A 19526-nucleotide genomic window follows, 5' to 3' on the forward strand; every position below is an offset into this window, starting at 1 on the left:
TTCAAACATTTTCACAAACACCTTCCACCATTTCTTGCCCTTGTAACTTCAAGGAGAAGCCATGAACCATGGGGTCAAAAAATTTCATCTAGAGGGAGATTTATGGGTTCATGGGGTCAATTGACCCCATTGACCCCACCTTGGATCCGCTAGTGTGTTCGACAGTGCATTTTTACTTCTTCTTAATTCCTGGTTTGTCGGTTTTATATTAGGTTTTAACTCGCCCAAAATCTCAGAGTTAAAACCTAACATGCAGCCTCCACAAAACTTCATTCTATACTCTAGGAAGGTATGAGCGCGCACTACAAAAAATATGAGCAAAGCCCACTAATGATTGGCGGCTACAAAAGGGGTGGCAATTTGGTACTTTAGTGCATATTGCCCAATTGCCACCCATTTTTGTTAAAATAGAGGCACTTTAGTCCCTATTGCTAATTGCCACCAATCATTAATGGGTTTTGCTCATATTTTTTGTAGTGAAGGTGAACCCGTACCCTATACCCTCTAAAAATAAAAAATAATAATATATTTCTTTGACAAGGCAATGGTCAAAGGGTTTTATTAAAAAAAAAAAATAAGGGCTTTATTTGGGGAAAAAAAGTTTAAAAGTTTTTTTTTTCTAAATAAACAATGTTAAAAAAACTAAACTCTAATTTTTCCTATAAATTATAAACAGACTACGCACTCACTCTGTATTATGAATCATTTTTGTGTAGGGCCGAGTACTCGGCACTTCTATTATTTTCTTTTTTCGGTTATGTACTGAGCATAAAGTTACTGTTCAACATGTTATAACAAACTATATCACCATTGTTATTATTAAAAATTAGAGTAAATGTGAGCTTAACTGTATAAATATATAAAGAATTGAAGTGAGGTGATTTACAGAGCGAGGCGTGCAAGAGGGAAGTACCGACGTAGTGAAAGACAAAGTGGATGGAACAGTGTTTAACTTGTATTTTTCAATATTTTCATGCTCTTTTTTTGATACATGTTTTTAAGTTTTAACCACTAAAATTACGAGTTCTCACAAGAAAATAAAATGGGTTTGAGTTTGGGCCGGAAGGGGAAGCAAACCCAATCCCAATGGGCCTTATAAAGATGAGCAGAGGCATCAGCCGATGAGCAATTCGAAGGCATCAACCTACCTCTGTTTCCCTCCCTTACCCACTACTTGTTACCAGAATACCACAATTACGGCTCTGCGTCTGTTTTCCTTTTTCGTTTTTGTCTCCTGTGCAATTTTCATAGAAAATTCAAGTAATCGTATACTTGGTGTTGGACAGATATTGGACCTCAATGGGTCCTCTTACACTAGCAGTTGATGTGAAAAGCTCCTCAGGAGCTTCATCAGGTAAACCGTGTTTTCAATTATACTCCTATATGAATATATATATATTTACTTACTTATTTTATCTTAGTTTTTTCCCTTATATTTTGGTAATTATTGGTATTTAAATAGCAGAATATAGCACTCTTACCTTCAATATTTGTGAAGCAACACATTATATAATGATACATAGCTTGGTGTTGCCCAACACATTACACATTATCCACTATGTAATAGATATTTATTTGGAAAATTATTTGTAAATTGGAGAGGTCCAATGTTAACTGGGAAAATCCTATAAAACAGTTGCTATAATCTCTTTTGAATTCAACATATATGGATAAGCATCACATTTTATAAAAAACGTTTTCCCAAATTCAGTAATGGTTCTCAAGAATAATACCCGGGTTTTACAATGTAGCTGACACTTAAGAATAAGATACAGGGATTAGCACAGATAGGTATGTTTTATTGTATGCTGTTGTATTTTTTGTGTTTGAACAGGTAATATGGTTTTGCAGATGCATGTAACCAGAAAATGCAGATTGCTACACGGAAGTCTTTTGCATCCGTGAGCATGCATGAAGATAAACCATTTGATTTCTTGCGTACTTTATTTGGTATGTTTAAAATTTGCAAGTGAAGTTCCTATGCAGCATATTGTTTAGTGTTGAAGTTACTTATGTATTGATGCTAGGTTGCATTTTACTAAGAATCATAATTTAAGTCCAATTCTTTGATTTGATCAATGTATTAAGGACTGCTAATCTTAAATGATTTAATATACAATATATGGATTTCATTATCTCTTCAGAAAACCTTGGGTTATAAGATGTTTAAAACATTTCTCTCTCAATATTTATTTTTAAACAATGAAGGAAATACAGGAAATGCTTACAATTTTTTTTTCTCTCCCAATTGGATGTGCACAATTCCCTTTTAGCCTTTTCATGTCAGAGTGATTGTACAAGTTAACAATTCTTGCCTTTTTTTTAGAACTGAAAAATAAACAATAATAACAAGCTTGAAGGGAGGGGAAGGGGGAGGGCACTAGCTTTTGACTTTATAACATTGTCTATTTCTTCAAGTATGTCAGGCCTAAGTTCGTTACATACTGTATTCTTTCTTTAACTAGTATGGTGGATTTTGCGGAGGGTGTTATAGCAGGAGGTACAGCTGGTGTTGTTGTTGAAACAGCTTTATATCCCATTGATACTATAAAGACAAGACTGCAGGCAGGTTAACTAAGCAAATGACTTATTAACAATTTATGTTTTTAAATTTGATGGATTTGCACCTCTAGTCTTCTAGTATTTCGACTATGGTAAATTTTTTTATTAGATAGAAACAGCTACAATGGCTCAGGAAATCATTAATTTATCATAGATTTCTTGTTATTTTTATTCTGGCATCTACTTTTTTTGGTCATGAGAACTCAGTTTTTTTATTTATTTTTCCTCTTTCACACTTGTTTAGCATATGCATGCTGCAGAAGGTGTCCATCTGGAAGCCCAAGAAGGGTGTATCCAATACTAGCCCTTTTCATACTTTTCAAAATATTTTCTTCTCTAACAAGTTGTTTATGGATACTATTGTTGAACTTTGGATACAGGCTGCTCATGGTGGAGGGAAAATAGTCTTGAAGGGCCTTTATTCTGGATTGGCTGGAAATATTGCTGGTGTCTTACCGTAAGTACCTTCTGAATGTTGCTCATGCATCAGTTAATTGAATTGATATTACTGAGGATCATATTTGTTGTAATGGCTTCATTTGTATTCCGTGAACATGGATAGTGGAGAATTAGTCCAGAAATGACTCGGTTCAAGTTTATTAGTTTTTTTATTACTTAGAACTTTCATTAACAAATAGTTTCCTGCTATAGACATTGTCAGTATGGTCCCATAATGGGTTTTGGTCATGCTTTTCTGGATTAAGTGGAGTTCCAAATATTTAATTGACTTATGGGGTCTTGACACCTGCTATTGCAGCATGCTTCCAGTATCACAAAATTTTTTTTTATTCTCCATTATATTTTGCATGAAGATAGTTTAGTTCAGTCCATTTAGTATCAAACTTTTCGGTTGGGAAATATAAATTTGACTGGTAGAGATCATTGCTATGAGCCCATCTCTCTCTCTCTCTCTCTCTCTCCCTATATATATATATATCTGTGTGTGTGTGTAGAAAGCTTATCTCGAGGGATCCTTTACTTTTTAAAAAGTAAGGGACACATTGTGGGGCCTTAACCCGTATTGTGTTCCCAAGAGCCGAACTGTCCACTTTTAAGGTTCCCATTCAAGAATCATCTTTACAACAAGATTAGCCAAATCGGAAACCATTTAGATATCAAATTATGATTAAAATAAATAAACGAACACAATGTTTCCGATAACCATTGAAATGACCCGATAATGTATGATTCTTAAAAACTTGTATATGCATGCACTGCATGCATCTTGCTTGCATGCGTGGTGCACATGCGCTTGCCTTTCAAACTTCTTAAATGGATACTGCTTTTGTATCCACAATTTCTGCTTCTGTAATCTTGCTTTGATTGGGGTATAGTTATATGAAGTATGAACTCATCATGCATTATGGAGTACCCTATAAGTTATATATTGTAATTATTTATTGGTATTAATTTGTGTTTAATAATTATTTATTTGTGTACAGGGCTTCTGCAATTTTTGTTGGAGTATATGAACCTACGAAGCAGAAATTGTTAAAGATGTTTCCTGAAAATCTAAGTGCTATAGCTCATTTTGTAAGAGAAATACCTCTGTTCCTCACTTTATGTTTTATGTATTTTGTTTTGGAACATGACCAATGAGGCATGAGTGGTCTGGAAAGTCTTCTCAGCATATTATTTTATGTATGAAGGCCTTTCAAAGCACAAAGATTGTTTACTCTCAGGATCGTGTTTTATAGCACTAGTTGCAGCCTCAAACATGTTTCTGTGCTTTCCTTCTACAATGTCTCAATGATTACCAAATGGGATCAGTAGTCTATTATATTTTACATTACGTGACGTACCAGTTTATAATCTACATATTCTATGACATCAACTACCAAAATGTATAGTAATTTAGAAAATCTATTTTTGCCCTTAATGATATGGTCCAGAAATCCCTTGAACCTATTTGGTTGCTTGATACTTAAGCTGATAATTTGGAAGTGTAAACTGTTTTTCTTAATTGAAATCCTCTTCCTTTTTTTTTTTTTGAACTTTATGTAGACTGCAGGGGCTTTTGGAGGCATTGCTGCTTCACTCATTCGTGTTCCGACAGAGGTAGCGTAGTTTACTTATGCACTTCCATGTTTAAATTTTCTTTACTTAACCATTTTTCTCTTTAATATTTCTCAGGTTGTTAAGCATTGTTAAGCAAAGGATGCAAACTGGGCAATTTACATCAGCCTCTGGTGCTGTCCGCCTTATTGCTTCTAAGGAAGGACTCAAAGGGTTCTATGCGGTGCGTATTCCCGCCATGGGGACAAATCAAGTCCCCATTTCTCTAGATAGATGGATTTCCAAGTTCTGATTATTGCTCCTTAGTCAAAAGGTCGAAATAGTTTTTGAGTCTGTTCTCGCTGTTTTGTTCTCTGCATGTGTCAGTAAAAATGGTATTTATATGCATCCTGGTCCTGGATGTCATTCAATGGTTGAAATGGTTTCTTTATGAGAGGGTGTCTTTTTTCGCTGTTCTGTTCTCTGTATGTGTTAGTATGGTACATGTGACATTTTTATGCAATCTGGATGCATTTTAGTGTGACTTTGTTTGGTTCATATGGGCATCTGATCTGGTCCATTCTAATTTATTCTTTGTTTTCCCCTCATTCTATATTCTTGCTTCCTCAATTCCATTATTATTTGCATTTCTTAAGTTATTTTCAATTTATTAACTTCACTATCATTTTTGAGATAGTAGGGATACGGATCCTTTTTATTGAGAGATTTGCCATTTGATGCGATTCAATTTTGCCTGTACGAGCAGCTTCGAATAGGTTACAAAGTGGCGGTAAGCTCCTCACCACCCCTCATATGTTAGCATTTATGTTGCCTGATAATGTTTTCCTTATACTTCCTTGCCTGCACAACATGCTGATGATTGTGGTGATGCTTATATATGAATGATGCATTTAAACATGCGCACCATTTGAAGACCTTTGTGTATGATATGTTGGATGTGATTCTATGTGCGATAACCGATAAGTGATACAAGTTCCTTTTGGTTCAATCCTTATTCAAAAAGTATTACCTGCAGTTCATTTTCATGATTTACCCTTTTGGTTAATCTCATGACATTTTGTAAGGCCCAGAGATCCTTTAAAATTGAACATTGAAGAACTACCAAAAGAGATTTACATTGTTTGTTAGGAGTTTAGGGGTTAGAAAAGAAAGACTTACATGTGATATTTGTTGATTTAGAAAAGACCTATGATAGATTCTGATAGATTCAAGACCTAGTTGTAGGTTTCTTTTTGTACTTCGGTGGACTCCTTGTCCATTGTTTTGCACTCTTTGTTTGTTTTAATGATGAAAGCTTTGTTTGTTTTAATGATGAAAGGTTTATGTTTCTCATTAAAAAAAAAAAAAAATTCTGATAGATTCAAGAGATATACTTTGGTGCTCCTTACAAATAAAAAATATAATGACAAAAGAACTAGAGTTCACATTACATGTGGAGAAAGTAATGACTTTTCAATAAAACTAGGATTACACTAGGAATCAGCACAAAGTTCCTATTTGTTTGCAATATAGTTGGATGAAATACAAAGGATATACCAGAACACATTTGATGGTCTATATTATTTTCTGAGGAAAACTTAAAGAGGCAATTTCTGCGAAATTGGAACATGGAGAAACACATTAGAATCAGAGGGTTTAAGAATAGCAGAAAACACAATATTCCTTTTCTTTTTACCTCACAAAAAAAAGATTTTTTTTTTCTTTTCGATAGGAATGGAAAACAGAATATACAGAGTAAAATGCAATAAATACAGAAAATAATTGTAGTTTGTTAGAACCTTAGCCTTTCCCCTTTTGCCACCACAAAATGACATAAAGCAGAAAATAACTGATGCCTTGAGTAAATCAGCTGACCTAAACAACTCCAGCAATTATTCAATGCAACTGGGAAATGAAGGAACAAGTGGTCAGCACTTTCAGCTTCCCCTTTCCACATAATACACCAATGGGGAGAAAGACAAACATTAGGTCTTCTCCTCTGAACCAAATCACCAGTGTTAGCCCTACTGTGAGCAATAATCTATGATTATGTACCAAGACATCATCATTTGTATAAAAAAGAGTGTAAATGTGAGACAAAAGGACTCCTGCTGTATGCACAGCAGTGGTGCATTTATAACATATTTATGTATATGTGTCTGTGTATATATATATATATATATTAATGTAAGAAACTAAGAATGTTATATGTATGTGTATTCATGTTCTTGTTTTGCTATTTATAATCAGTTTTCTGATCTGTATTCTTTTTGTCAGGCAAAGAGAGAGCTGAACGATCCTGAGAATGCTATCATTGGAGCTTTTGCTGGTACATAGCTTTTGACTCTTCCCTTTTGTAGGAAATCACTAAGTTGATCATATTGTTCTGTTTTGTAAACATGTAAAATCTTGTCAATTGTGCCTTTCCTGAGGGGACGGTTTTGGGAGCTTTCCAACATGCAGAATACTAATCCAGTGCATGTTGATTTTATTTTATTTTTTCTGCGGTCCCAAGTGAACATTGTAGTTGTTCAAATTCTAGCAATTATTTAGTGTGAACTTTGGCTTCTGAAAAATGGTTGTACATTCTACCTGAACTTTACAAAAAGGGAAATATTAAAAAAAAAATTGAAACTCTTCCAATTGTGCATATGGTTGGTCATTTGCACACTATTGTTGGATTCAGTAAAATCCTTCCAAATAAGGTTAATGCTGTATGTAAAACTCCATAATTGGATTATATCCTAGACCTATGATGCATGGAGACTTGTCAAAGAGGGTGTGTCCTGTGTAGGACACTACCATTTGTACGACACTCCAACATGTGTTATAAACGATAGTATGTTTCAAATTTAAAATAACTAGTCAAAGGCCTAAACTCCGAGTGCGCATTTTAATTAATATATCTTAATTCTCGTATAAAATTGCTATTATAATATTATCTCTATTGCTTTTACTATCGCTATGGTTAACCCAATCATTTCTAAGTGCTGATATTGCTATAATATCAAAAATTGACTTAGCACAATGCTCACATCTCACACATAAATATAACTAGAGTACTACAATAATATCATGCTATCTCTGTGCACTTAGTGGTGGTAACATAGGAATAGGAAATAGACAGATATCAATAGTTTCTTTTCTTATTTTTTATGAGAAACAATAAGTTCTGAGATTAAAAGATTTGACTTGCATGCCCTTAGAGAACACTGGACCGCAGCACCAGTTTTTCTCAGGGTGTGGAAAATTTTGTTTATTATACTGTTGAATTTACATCCATGGAAGCAATGCACAGAGTAGTTATTTTGCATTAACTGAACAATTCAAAATCTGCTGCCTATGATCCCAAATATGGTTAATTTGTTTTCTCCTCACTTCTAGTTTCCCTGTTGACATACGACTGTATTTTTGTATGCTTTTTTTTTTTTTTTTTTTTTTTTTTTTCTTTTGCGGGTGGGGAAGGGGTTGGTTTGGTTGGGCTAGTCTTGTCTTCATGGAAAAGTGTTGTTCTTCTTTCTCTGTTATCATGAATAGAATTAACATCATTCTCCCTTTGTTTGTGCAAAATTAACCTCATCATAATGTCTGCTGGTCGTATGAAATCTCTCATGCATTGAATATCAAACCCTTGTAGGTGCACTAACTGGAGCTATAACCACTCCCCTTGATGTGATTAAAACCAGGCTAATGGTTCAGGTAAGGCCAATGTGCTGTTCTGCTTCCTGTTATTCTTCTCCCCTTGATGTACATGCAAATAATATGTGCACCCAGTGGCAGAGACTCAAAATTATGTCAGGGTTGCCATATTATATACCATAATTTGAGGGGCTATAAATAAAGAAACTCATTAAGTGCTAATATTAAATGGAATAACAAACTGACCAAAAAAAAAAAAAAAAGAGGAATAACAACACAAAAATTTGAGCCACTTCCAATTGTTTGACCTATACTCTGCATGCTTGGAATCATGTGCATGTATGCCTCTCAGTTATAAAACAATTATATGGCTTGCTTGCTCCTTTGTTTTAAGGGATCCAAAAACCAGTACAAAGGAATCATTGATTGTGTTCAAACTGTTGTAAGGGAAGAAGGACCTTCTGCTCTTTTGAAGGTATGTATTGAGCATCCTTTATTTTCCTTTTCATATAAAATATGATTCCCATGTCTTCTTATAATAGCCCATGAAAACATAAATAATCAAGCAAAAATTTACACTTTACTTTTAGTTCCATATTCTTCAATTTATTTCAAGTTATGTTTCTTTGGGAAGTGAAATTATTGATGAGTGAAGAGGACAACATAGGATAATGCCTGCTCGTTTCTCTTATGCCTTGTTGATCAAGATTTTCGTACTTAAGTTGACTGAACCTCACTAATATGGTGACTAGAGGTACTTTTTTTTTTTTTTAATTTTTTTTGTGACATTTACTAGAAGTTATGTTTGAGTATGAGGTCGGTATAACATACTTTCAGCTGGATTGAACTTCGACTCATCGCTAACTTTCTTTTATGATTAATGGAAGACTTATCTGATCTTCCAATACCTAAATAAGTATTTGAAAACTAATTTTCCACTGAAAGAAAGCATCTGCAAACTTATTAGACTCAAAGTTGTTTATTTCACTTCTGTTTCTTGGTTTTGCTTTCCATTATTTTAATATATAAATATACAAGATTTCAGGATTACATTACTAACGTGAGATGACTGATTTGAGATCATGATTGATTCAAGTGGGAAAGGTCGGTGTCTATAAATTTCATCTCCTTCCCGGCGACTTAAGGACTTGTTGTCTCTCTATTTGGTTCTTGGTTTGGATATGACTAGACTAACATCATTCCATTCCTTGGCAAACTCTATATAATCATGTTACATGATTTGGCTTATGGTCCATAAAGGAGAAGTAACTTATGTGGTGCATTCTGGATTCATGATGTGAAAGTTAGTGTAAGAAATCTGACTGACCTAAGTGTTGCTTATAGTTATGTTTGCTTCAGGGCATCGGGCCGAGAGTACTGTGGATAGGCATAGGCGGCTCAATCTTTTTTGGTGTCCTTGAGAGTACAAAGCGGTTACTTGCTCAGAGGCGACCTACACCTCATGAAGACTCAAAGCAGGAGTAACATTTACATATAGCCTTATTTATGGAGACTTCTCTTAGATAGTTCTTTCATTTTGTGTCCTCCATTCCTTAAAATGTAAAATGCCTTAAGAATTAAAAGTTAAGCTTCCTGTTTGTATCTGACCAAAAAAAGATTGTATTTTGATATGTTAGGGCTACTAGCTTTCCATGCGTGGGAAATGAACTGCTAATCTTTGGGGCAAGCTTCATTGGTTTTGACCAAAGGAAAATTCTACTTATCCCAACTTTTTCTACCAACTTTATCTTCCTAACTTTCTTCTCCCAACTTTCTTCTCTCCCAAGTTCCATTGGTATTAATAAAATAACAGAATTTTGTAGAACCAATATGAGAATGGCATGTATGTTGGGATAAAAATTTGGGAAAAAAAGGTTGGCTAAATAGCATTGTTCTTGACCAAAAAGTGAAAATCAGATTATTACTAGGGTTGGTTCATGGGCTACAAATAGCGTCCTTACACAGGTAATAATATAAGGGAGATGTTATTTTTCCCAAATTTCTCTTTTAGTTATTCTTTTCCAATTTATATGCATTCATACATTGAACTCTACAAAATGAAATAAAAATTATGTTAGAAAAAGATAAAGTTTGTCAAATGAATTGATGCCAAAGTTTTTTATATTTATTAATTGACTGTCATCCATGCTATTTTAACTCAACTCTCGAGGAAAGAAAGACTGGGTTATATAACAGTTGGAAAAAGTAGTTGGGGTATTAAGCATTTTTTCATTATATAACAGTTAAATAGGGACTTGAGGTTTGATTATTTATAAGCCTTTCCACCAATAATGAGTTACATTTCCTTGCAATGAGATATCCAGCCTGCTACATAATAATATTTAGGGTAATTCTATTAGTCGCTAAAGACCTGGTTATAGTCCAAATTTTAAAATATGAACTTTTACCCAACACATCCTAGCATATTCGAAAACAACCTTTTGAAAATTATTTATATTATTTCTTGAAAACTAAAAAAAAAAAAATTTGTTACATCTTAAAGAAATTTTAGAGTTTCTAACGCGCCCCTTTTTTTTAATTTTTTAAAGTTGATAGAGGGATAAAAATGGGGTATATTGCAACTATGATCTTCCAATTGTATAGGATTTTTTACTTTGGTCCTTCAATTTCAATTTTAAATTCTATGGTATAAATTTTTTTATATCAGTAGCCCCAACAATTAAATGAAATGTTAATCTCCAATTTTATCTTAACCGAATATCCTTGATTCACAACAACCAAACATTCCTAGTTGTGTTCGGCATGTAGCTACTGAACACTGTTATTGACATATTCATTAGCAATAAGATGTGTCCACCCGAAGTAGTGGTGTTGGGAAAAAATGTGTTATGGACTACAATAATGAATTCATAACCAACGAGGTAAATAAATTTGGGTTTTGAATTGTTACCTTTTAATTATTTACGATGCTTTAACAAAATAATAAATGTCTATACACAGATGTTCAAGAGTCGGGATGCATTGGTCAAGTAGACTCGGGTACAAGGACAGATGAATGATATTGTAATCATTATCAAGAAATACCATTCCTATAGCTATTAGGGCCGCCATCGGTGCTAAGTGATTGGCGACCATCTCCCGTCCCCCTCTCTAGTTATGTACTCTAGGGGGAAAAGTTTTCAAAAATGACACGTACTTTGGGGTCAATCTTATTTTAGGACATGCGTTTGAGTTTGTGTTAGTTTATGACACATATTTAGAATTTGTATTTAGGGGTGTGTTTCGGATGGATCGGATTGGAAATAGAGTGTTCCAATTTCAATCCAAAAAATTTCGGAATGAAATTTCGATTCCAAAAAATTAGAATTTCAACATCTCATTCCAATTGGAATTTTCGGATTTCTAAGAATTTTTGAATTTTTTTGGAATATCACATTTTCGGATAAAAATTTGAATTTTCAAATAAAAAATCAGAATCTTTACGTTACCTTTTGTTATTAGTAAAAACAAAAAAAAAAAAAAAATTAGTAATTACACATACAAAATATGTTGGTGTTTTTGTTAGCATTTATGTTATTATGATACACATATTTATAATGTACATATGTTTATAATAATAATATTAGTTATTTGTTTAATATATATATATGTGTATGTTTGAAACAAATAACAAATTAATGAAACATATAGTAAAAAACTAAATAAATGATATAATATTAATATAAATACGGAATAAATTGACATAATTTCGGAAATATCGAATCGGAATGATGTTGAAAAATTTCAGAATTTTTCAGATCAGAATTTACAGATACATTCCAATTCCAATTCCAATCCATTTTTTTTTTTTCAGAATTTTCGAAATTCGATATTTTTAAGATTTCGGATTTGATTCGGACGTTTTAAAATTGGAAACTTTAGAATTGGAATCGGTCGGATTCAGATTTTCCAATCCAAATCATACCCCTGGTTTGTATTAAGGTGGTACAATCTGTTAACTCTGTTAAGAATTCCGTTAAAAATACGCCACGTGGCACGCACAACCCATCTTCTGTGGCCGGCGGTGGCCTCACCCTCCCCTCTCTCTCCATCTCTCCCTCTCTTCCTCTCTTCCTCTTTCTCTCTCTCTATATCTCTGTCACTTTCTCTATCTTCTTTGTAACCCACCGTCGATCAAACCGGCGACCTCCCGGCCTCCCACATCGCTCTGGCGGTGGGTTACAAAGAATAGAGAGAGAGAGAGAGAGAGAGAGAGAGAGAGAGAGAGATAAAGTGAGAGAGGAGGGTGAGCTGGGTGGGGAGGGAGATGAATCATCTCCCTTTTTTTTTAAAGCTTTTTAAATATTCATTATTTTAATCATTTTTCTTTTTATTTTTAATTTAATTATTATTTTTTTAATTTCAGTTTTAATATTTTTTTTAGAGATAATTAGATTTAGGTTCTTTAGAAAAACAATTTTTAAATGGAGATCAGGGGTGTTTTAAAATTTATAAGAAAATCCTTTTAATTTATAATAATTTATAAGAGAATCTTTTTAATTCATAATAAAGTCCGTCTCAAATTTGAAGGGTATTTCCCCTCCTAGGGTATAGAGTGAATTTTGTAGAGGCTGCATGTTAGGTTTAATCCGTCCAAAATATCGTAGTTAAAATCTAATATAAAGCCGTCAAAAATGAAAAATAAAAGGACTTAATTAAAAACTCTAAATCACTATCGGTTTTAGTTTAAGAAAGGCTCATAAAATGGACTGAATTCTAAGTTTTTTTTTTTAATTGTTTATTAAGTTATAAGTTGAATTAGAGTTTTATTTAATATGAAATGACCAAATTGTCTCTCAATTGGAAGGAAAATGTAACGGAACTAACGGTATGTCTAACATTAATACAAACTCTAAATATATGTCATAAACTAACATAAACCCAAAAGTGTATCCTAAAAATAGAATTAACTCCAAAATACGTGTCATTTTTAGAAAAATTTTCCCTACTATGGATTTGAGGCAAGGAATAAAATTTCGGGTTTCGAGGAAATTTCGATGGAAATTTCGACGGAAATTTCGAAGATTTTTAAATTTCGACAAAAATTTGACGGAAATGATGGAAATTGATATCAAAATATGGAAATTTTGAATGAAACTTTACCATATGTTTAGTTATCATATTATCTATACTCTATAATATATACACTAAACCCTATATATTCTATATTGTTTAGGATATAGTATATGATACTAGGGTTTAAGCCCTTTAGGGTACTTTAAATTATTTTTTATATAAAAATATATTATAATTTACTAGTTTAGGGTTTAAAAATAACTAAACGAAACTCCAAAACCGGCAAACAAAACTCCAAACTATTTTTTTTCTTCACAATGAACCCAAAGGCCCCAAATTCCAAACAACCCTAAACCTTTTATTATTTTTTTTTTCTTTTTTTTCTTTTTTTTCTTCTTTTTTTTTTTTCTTTTTCTTTTTTTTCTTTTCTTTTTTTTCTTTTTTTTCTTTTCTTTTTTTTTTTCTTCTTTTTTCTTCTTTTCCCTTTCCTTTCTTTTCCCCCGAGGCTCCACTGCTCCAGATCTGTTTTCTTCATTTCTTCTTCTTCTCTCCCTCTCTCTCTCTCTCTCTCTCTCTCTCTCTCTCTCTGCAACTCCCGCCGCCGTCGCCCCCTGCCCTTGCCCCGTCGCCTCTCTGCCGTCGCCCGTCGCCCCCTGCCCTCGCCCCGTCGCCCGCGTCGCCTCTCTCCCTTGATCTCCCCCTGCCGTCGCCTCTCTCTCCCTCGATCTCCCCCTGCCGCCGCCTGCCGCCACCCCTCTTTTCTCCCTCGAAATTTAACCTCAAACTTTGAGGTCACTTAAATCTCTTTTTAAATCTCAACCTTCCATCCAATTCTACGACTCAGGTTAAGATGTTGAGCTGCTATCATTAGGCCTCACCAAAAAGTCCAAGGCCCGAAGCCCACCCGAAGCCTGCCCGGCCCATTAGGCCGAAGCCTGATCTGGCCAGTGCTATCCATAAATAAATCCAGAGTTTTGCTCACTTGTAAAGCTCTTGCTGCGTCTAAAAAAACCATAAACAACTTCCTTATATTCATACATCCCCACTTAAAATTCAAGCTCCAAAATTCGCACCCAGGTTCGTTTAGCTCTTTATCATCTATCTATTCGTAATTTCATTCTCTTTTTGTTCTTTTTATTGTATTTATTATTTTCTTGTTCTATTTTCTTGTTCTTCATCTATCCATACAAGTTTGTTTCCCCATTAAAAACGGTTTGTTGACTGAGAAAATGGTGCAAAGGAAAATAATTTGAAGATAAAGTTATCAACTCTAATTTGTCATGACATTGAACTTGCAGAACTTCCGCAGTCAACTCTAACCCAGTTTTTTTTTCTTTTCTTTTTTCTTCAGAAATTTTATCAGTTTTTCCTTCTGATTTACCCTCAAAACTCTTAATATATTATACATAAGACCACCAATTCCCTCCCCCTCTCTCGAATTGCACAGTTTTCCAAGTCCATTTTCAATGAAGTGCAAGAAAGTTTTAATCTTAATTCAATCCTAAAACAAAATTATAATATTGTTTAAAATTTTCACTTGATTTGAATGTTAAGCATACAAGGTTAGACACAAACACACAAATGATAAGCTTACTTATACAGAGGAGCTTCACAAATTACCTTTTTGCACCAGTGGGAATCCAAATGAGTCAATCCCTGCAACATCCAAATATATTGATGAAACTAGAGACCTGACATATTGGATGAAATATTGAAACCATGGAGTTTCATAAATGTTATACAGAGTTTATATATACTTGTATATGTGTGTATATATATATATATATTTTTTTTTTTTTTTTTTGAACTTTTGGATGAGAGATGGGGGATGTAACTATTAAGAATCCAAAAAAGTCCAAATTAGACAGTTTGAGAAGCTTCATTTCAAGATACTTCGATGGAGTGATGTTCATTTTGTCCCTCCTTGGATATAAACCTCAAATTACATGTTTCACATGATGCATACAAGAATCAATTGTAAAAAGGATTGGCCTGCTATAGTTTGAAATTTTAAGTTTATTGCTGTAGTATTTTAATAATGAACAACACAAGGTTGAGGTTGAAGAATACCATGAGGTGCCAACTCTTCCTCTTAATAGGAAACACTTGTACAATGTTAGTTTTAGGGAAATATAATTGGACTGCAATCTCTCTCTTCCCCAACTACAATACCACAAAAGGAGAAACTTGGCCAGATAGTGAAGGGCGAAATGGTTATTTAACTTATTTGTTCAAGCCCATGCCAACCATACTTCTAATTTGATATATTTATTCATTTTTTGTGTATGTAGGTCAATGTGGTTTGCTGTCTCTGCCCCAAACTGTTGCATATCATATCCAAGAAGACCTTGTGGCCCTCATTTTCTGAGAAACTATTCAGTTCCAACAAGTTTGCGTGTGCAAGCTTCCTTGCCTGATAATAAAAATGGTGCTAAAGTGGAGTACACTCCTTGGCTGATTGTTGGACTGGGAAACCCTGGAAATAAGTACCATGGAACCAGGCACAATGTAAACATTGCACATCTATGAACTAAGTTAATTGTTTCAATTGAGTGCTTTTTCATTACCTTTTTTAATGTGGGTTGTGCATACCAGGTTGGTTTTGAAATGATTGATATTATTGCCAAAACACAAGGCATTGTGATGAATACAATTCAGTCAAAGGCTTTGATTGGAATAGGTGCGTCTTCAGTTGTATTTTAACTGGCTCCATGTTTTCTATTTCCAATTCTCATGGGATTTGGTGTTCATTCAGATTTCTTTGTGTGATCAGTACAGGTTCCATCGGAGAGGTACCAATTTTGCTGGTGAAGCCTCAAGCATACATGAATTATAGTGGGGAGTCGGTATGTTCTCATCATATTCATTTGTTTTTGTGTCAATTTCGGCTCACATATTCTTTAAATAATTGGTATGATGATTTCCTATTACCTTATAACTGGAACTGTGTGATATCTTGAGAAAATGATTGGGTACTCTGCACTTGACATACCATTAAAGTGAGATCCATATTTAAATTGCTGTTTCACTTAATGGCAGGGTTCAACTAAACTTGAATACGAGCCCTAATTTATATGATATTCCTATTTTCTTCAATGCCATAATTGATGGAAGAGCCGAGCCGTATGCTTACAGGGTACCATTTAATAATGGCCAGGAATATGTAAAAGTGATGATGATTATATGGGTCCAGAGTGTTGTTTCTGAATAGCATTGCAATCGTTTTACCATCCAAATGTAAAGTTCAACCTGGCCATGAACTAGGAAGTGCTCATTTTATGGCAATGAGTACAAAATCTTTACATGCATGAGAATTAGAAATCATATCTTTTGTTGTGGTGCATAGTCAGAAAAGTTAATGGCATTTTCTGGCTGATCAAACATTTTCCTTATAACATTGTGATCAATTTAGTCGGCTTAGTTGAAGTATAATGCTACACAACAATGTGTCAATTTTCATCAATACTCTCCTTTATGTTGTCTTGTTGGTTGTGCTTATGTCAAAATTATCCATAAGCCATAATTGTATATATCTCCTTTTCTTTAGTTACGTAAGTGTATTTGAATGTGGTTCTAGCTACCTTAAGTTGGTATTTTTTGTCACTTATTCTCCTTTCTCCTTTCATTATTCTTAAGGTTGGACCACTTGCGGCACATTATCAAGTACCCCTACGTCATATTTTATTGGTATACATTTTTATATTTTAATGTAGACTTTACAAGATCATAAATGCCTTTCTTCAAAATAATTCATCAGATTCAATGTGACATTACATGTATCAGAGACATGGTCTTGTAGGTTTATGATGAGATGAGCTTACCAAATGGTGTTCTGAGGCTTCAGCCAAAAGGAGGACATGGCTATCACAATGGGTATGTTTGGATATACTTTTCAAGAGAATTCATATGAACATTTATTTTTCCCTTTTTTTATGAAATGTTTTAAATCAAGGAAAAATAGTTTAATTTTTTTTTTTTTCTATAAAGCAAATAAAGCTTGCTCTACTTAATCTGTAGTTGTGATTTGAGTATTCTGAAATTAACAGCATACCAAATAGGTGGCTACTGTGGCAATTATATTTTGTGTACTATGTTCTAATTGATGTCTGTCACTGGAGCTGCTAAACTAACTGCATGTTTATGTTCCTAAAGAACCCAGCCTTAAAGTCATATTGTTCCTCAATTTTGCAATCTGTATCCTGTGGAGGCACTTTTATATGTGCCTTGTTGGCTTGGGGTTGAATCAGAAGGAGCAGCACTCTTATTGTCATCACCCATGATAAATTACTGTAGTAGTAGTAGATCTCGTAAATCGTAATAAAAGCAGCGCAAAAACAGTATATCACAAAAACGAGGCAAAAAACTGACAAAACGGACCTGTATAGATCTCGGCAAGGAAGAAAAAATAGCAGCGGTGGCGGCAGAGGCTGAAAGGGAAAAAACAAAAACCCTAATGTCTGATATGTTTATTTCTCCCTTTACGAGGTATTTGTAGCTATACAATCATATTCAAACTAAGAAAGAACTCTATCCGAATGAATATAGGCAAGCCAACACTTTTCTCATATCTCAAAATGTCGATAATATGACATCCAATAAAATGTTTTCTCCTTGTTGCAGTGTGAAGAGTGTAATGGGCCATCTGGATGGTTGCCGTGATTTTCCTCGGCTGTGTATAGGTTTGTTTCTTGAGTACTCTAGTCTTTCATGTGATAATTAGGTTAAATTGTCTCAATCCAAAGGTCTATACTTACCTTTATGGGAAAATAAAAAGAGAAAAATTATTTTTGCAGGTATTGGAAATCCACCTGGAACTATGGACATGAAAGCGTATCTTCTACAGAAATTCAGTACGGAAGAGAGACATCAGGTATATGATTGTTTCAACTATTGTTTATGCAGTTGTACATGATTAGCAGAGTTCTGGTAAACAGATATGTTCTCTGCACCTAGTTGTTTTCTGTTGTGTTGACTGAGCTCTATTTTTGACAAGAAATTTACCCATTTGCCCTGGGTTTCCTATCAATAATGAGTAAAACCTCTCCTATAAAAAAGATAAGAAAAAAGAAGAATAAAACCGCTTTCGGTTTGGTCCTTATTTGTATGAAATTCCTCTAAAATCATGTATGGTCATTGGTCAATCATTGGTGATGCATGCTACACCATTTGAAAGACTTGTCAAAGAAAAACTTCAGAGTTTACATATTTGTGTGGTCATTGAAAATGGGGTTTCTGCCCCATGGTCTCCATGAAGTCTTTTGATCACTGCATTGATGATCCCCACAGAATTGCACAACATGTGCCATACACTCACATTGTGCATGAATACACCGAATACGGTGCCTGTTCATTTCAATGGGTGTGTGAATTTTAACATGTGATATCAAAACTTTTGACTGTTATTCGCCATATGGACAGATTGATGCAGCATTGGATCAAGGGGTTGAGGCTGTGAGGACCCTGGTGCTGAATGGATTTGACCAGAGTATCACTAGTTTTAATTTGAGGCAGAAATACAAGTATCACAAAGTGTAATATTTTGGACAAATAAAGGGTACTCTCAGAACAGACGTCATCATTTACATTATGTAACTTCTATTTTGGACCAGTAGGCTAGTTTTCCTTTTACCTTCCTCCTGGAAAGAACAAAATGGGATATTTGTAACAGTTTTGTAATTGGCCTTGTCTTAATGGCATGGCACCTTAGATTTTTTATCTGTATGGAAAGAAGATACGTATGTCTCAAAACATCAACAGTTTTTGGCTCCCCGGAGCTCAAGTACTTGTCAATATTTAACTGATTTCGTTCATATAATATTGATCTCCCGATTGTAAATTTGAAATCTCTGTCGAACAATAAGCAATACAATTTTTGATTCGAGGCATGCCCAACATAGTAGATCGAAAATGGGCAGGTAGAGTTTCATTCTATGGCCAAGTGACCAGTTTATTCCTAAAACCTCCATTTGCATGGGTCCCATTACAAGCATGGAGGCAGACCTCCAAGTGGAAAGCTTTCTTTTTTATTTTGGCCACTCAAGTGGAAAGCTTTCAAATGGCCACCTTTGTTCAAAAATCAACATTGGAATCCACAAAAAAAAAAAAGAAAAAAAAAAAGGGTTTTTTTTTTAATATTGGTACTTGAACTTTGAGCCTTGTCCCAACTATGTATTTAAACTATTATTTAATGTAATCTCATACCTAAACTTTTATTTTGTCCCAAATTGGTATATAATGTGACTTTTGTTAAAAAATTACTAACAAAATTTGGTCATTTGTGTTGCACATATCTTATACACAGGGTCAATTTGGTC

The 19526-nt window shown here is 34.1% G+C and overlaps 2 protein-coding genes across 3 annotated transcripts; both read left to right on the forward strand.

The window, feature by feature from the left end:
- Nucleotides 1–1154: 1154 nt before the first annotated feature.
- LOC147279828 (S-adenosylmethionine carrier 1, chloroplastic/mitochondrial-like) lies at nt 1155–10090 on the forward strand. The gene is made up of 12 exons (XM_086250499.1): nt 1155–1354; nt 1852–1949; nt 2482–2565; nt 2943–3019; nt 4005–4095; nt 4567–4621; nt 4707–4801; nt 5258–5347; nt 6835–6886; nt 8195–8256; nt 8591–8671; nt 9556–10090. The coding sequence occupies exons 1-12, from the start codon at nt 1300–1302 to the stop codon at nt 9679–9681; spliced, it is 966 nt and encodes a 321-aa protein (XP_086106625.1). The 5' UTR covers nt 1155–1299; the 3' UTR covers nt 9682–10090.
- Nucleotides 10091–13892: 3802 nt separating this feature from the next.
- Nucleotides 13893–18966, forward strand: LOC147279829 (chloroplastic group IIB intron splicing facilitator CRS2-B, chloroplastic-like). Of its 2 annotated transcripts, none has more exons than XM_086250149.1 (9): nt 13893–14289; nt 15504–15720; nt 15808–15892; nt 15991–16058; nt 16849–16899; nt 17012–17085; nt 17833–17891; nt 18006–18082; nt 18631–18966. In XM_086250149.1, the coding sequence occupies exons 2-9, from the start codon at nt 15508–15510 to the stop codon at nt 18745–18747; spliced, it is 744 nt and encodes a 247-aa protein (XP_086106275.1). In that variant the 5' UTR covers nt 13893–14289; nt 15504–15507; the 3' UTR covers nt 18748–18966. The 2 variants fall into 2 exon arrangements, with proteins under 2 accessions (XP_086106275.1, XP_086106276.1); XM_086250150.1 differs by lacking the exon at nt 13893–14289 and adding an exon at nt 15361–15410.
- The last annotated feature ends 560 nt before the right edge of the window (nt 18967–19526 follow it).

Source organism: Dryas octopetala, chromosome 7 (assembly GCF_963921425.1).
Source record: "Dryas octopetala chromosome 7, drDryOcto1.1, whole genome shotgun sequence".
NCBI classification, from domain to species: Eukaryota; Viridiplantae; Streptophyta; class Magnoliopsida; order Rosales; family Rosaceae; genus Dryas; species Dryas octopetala.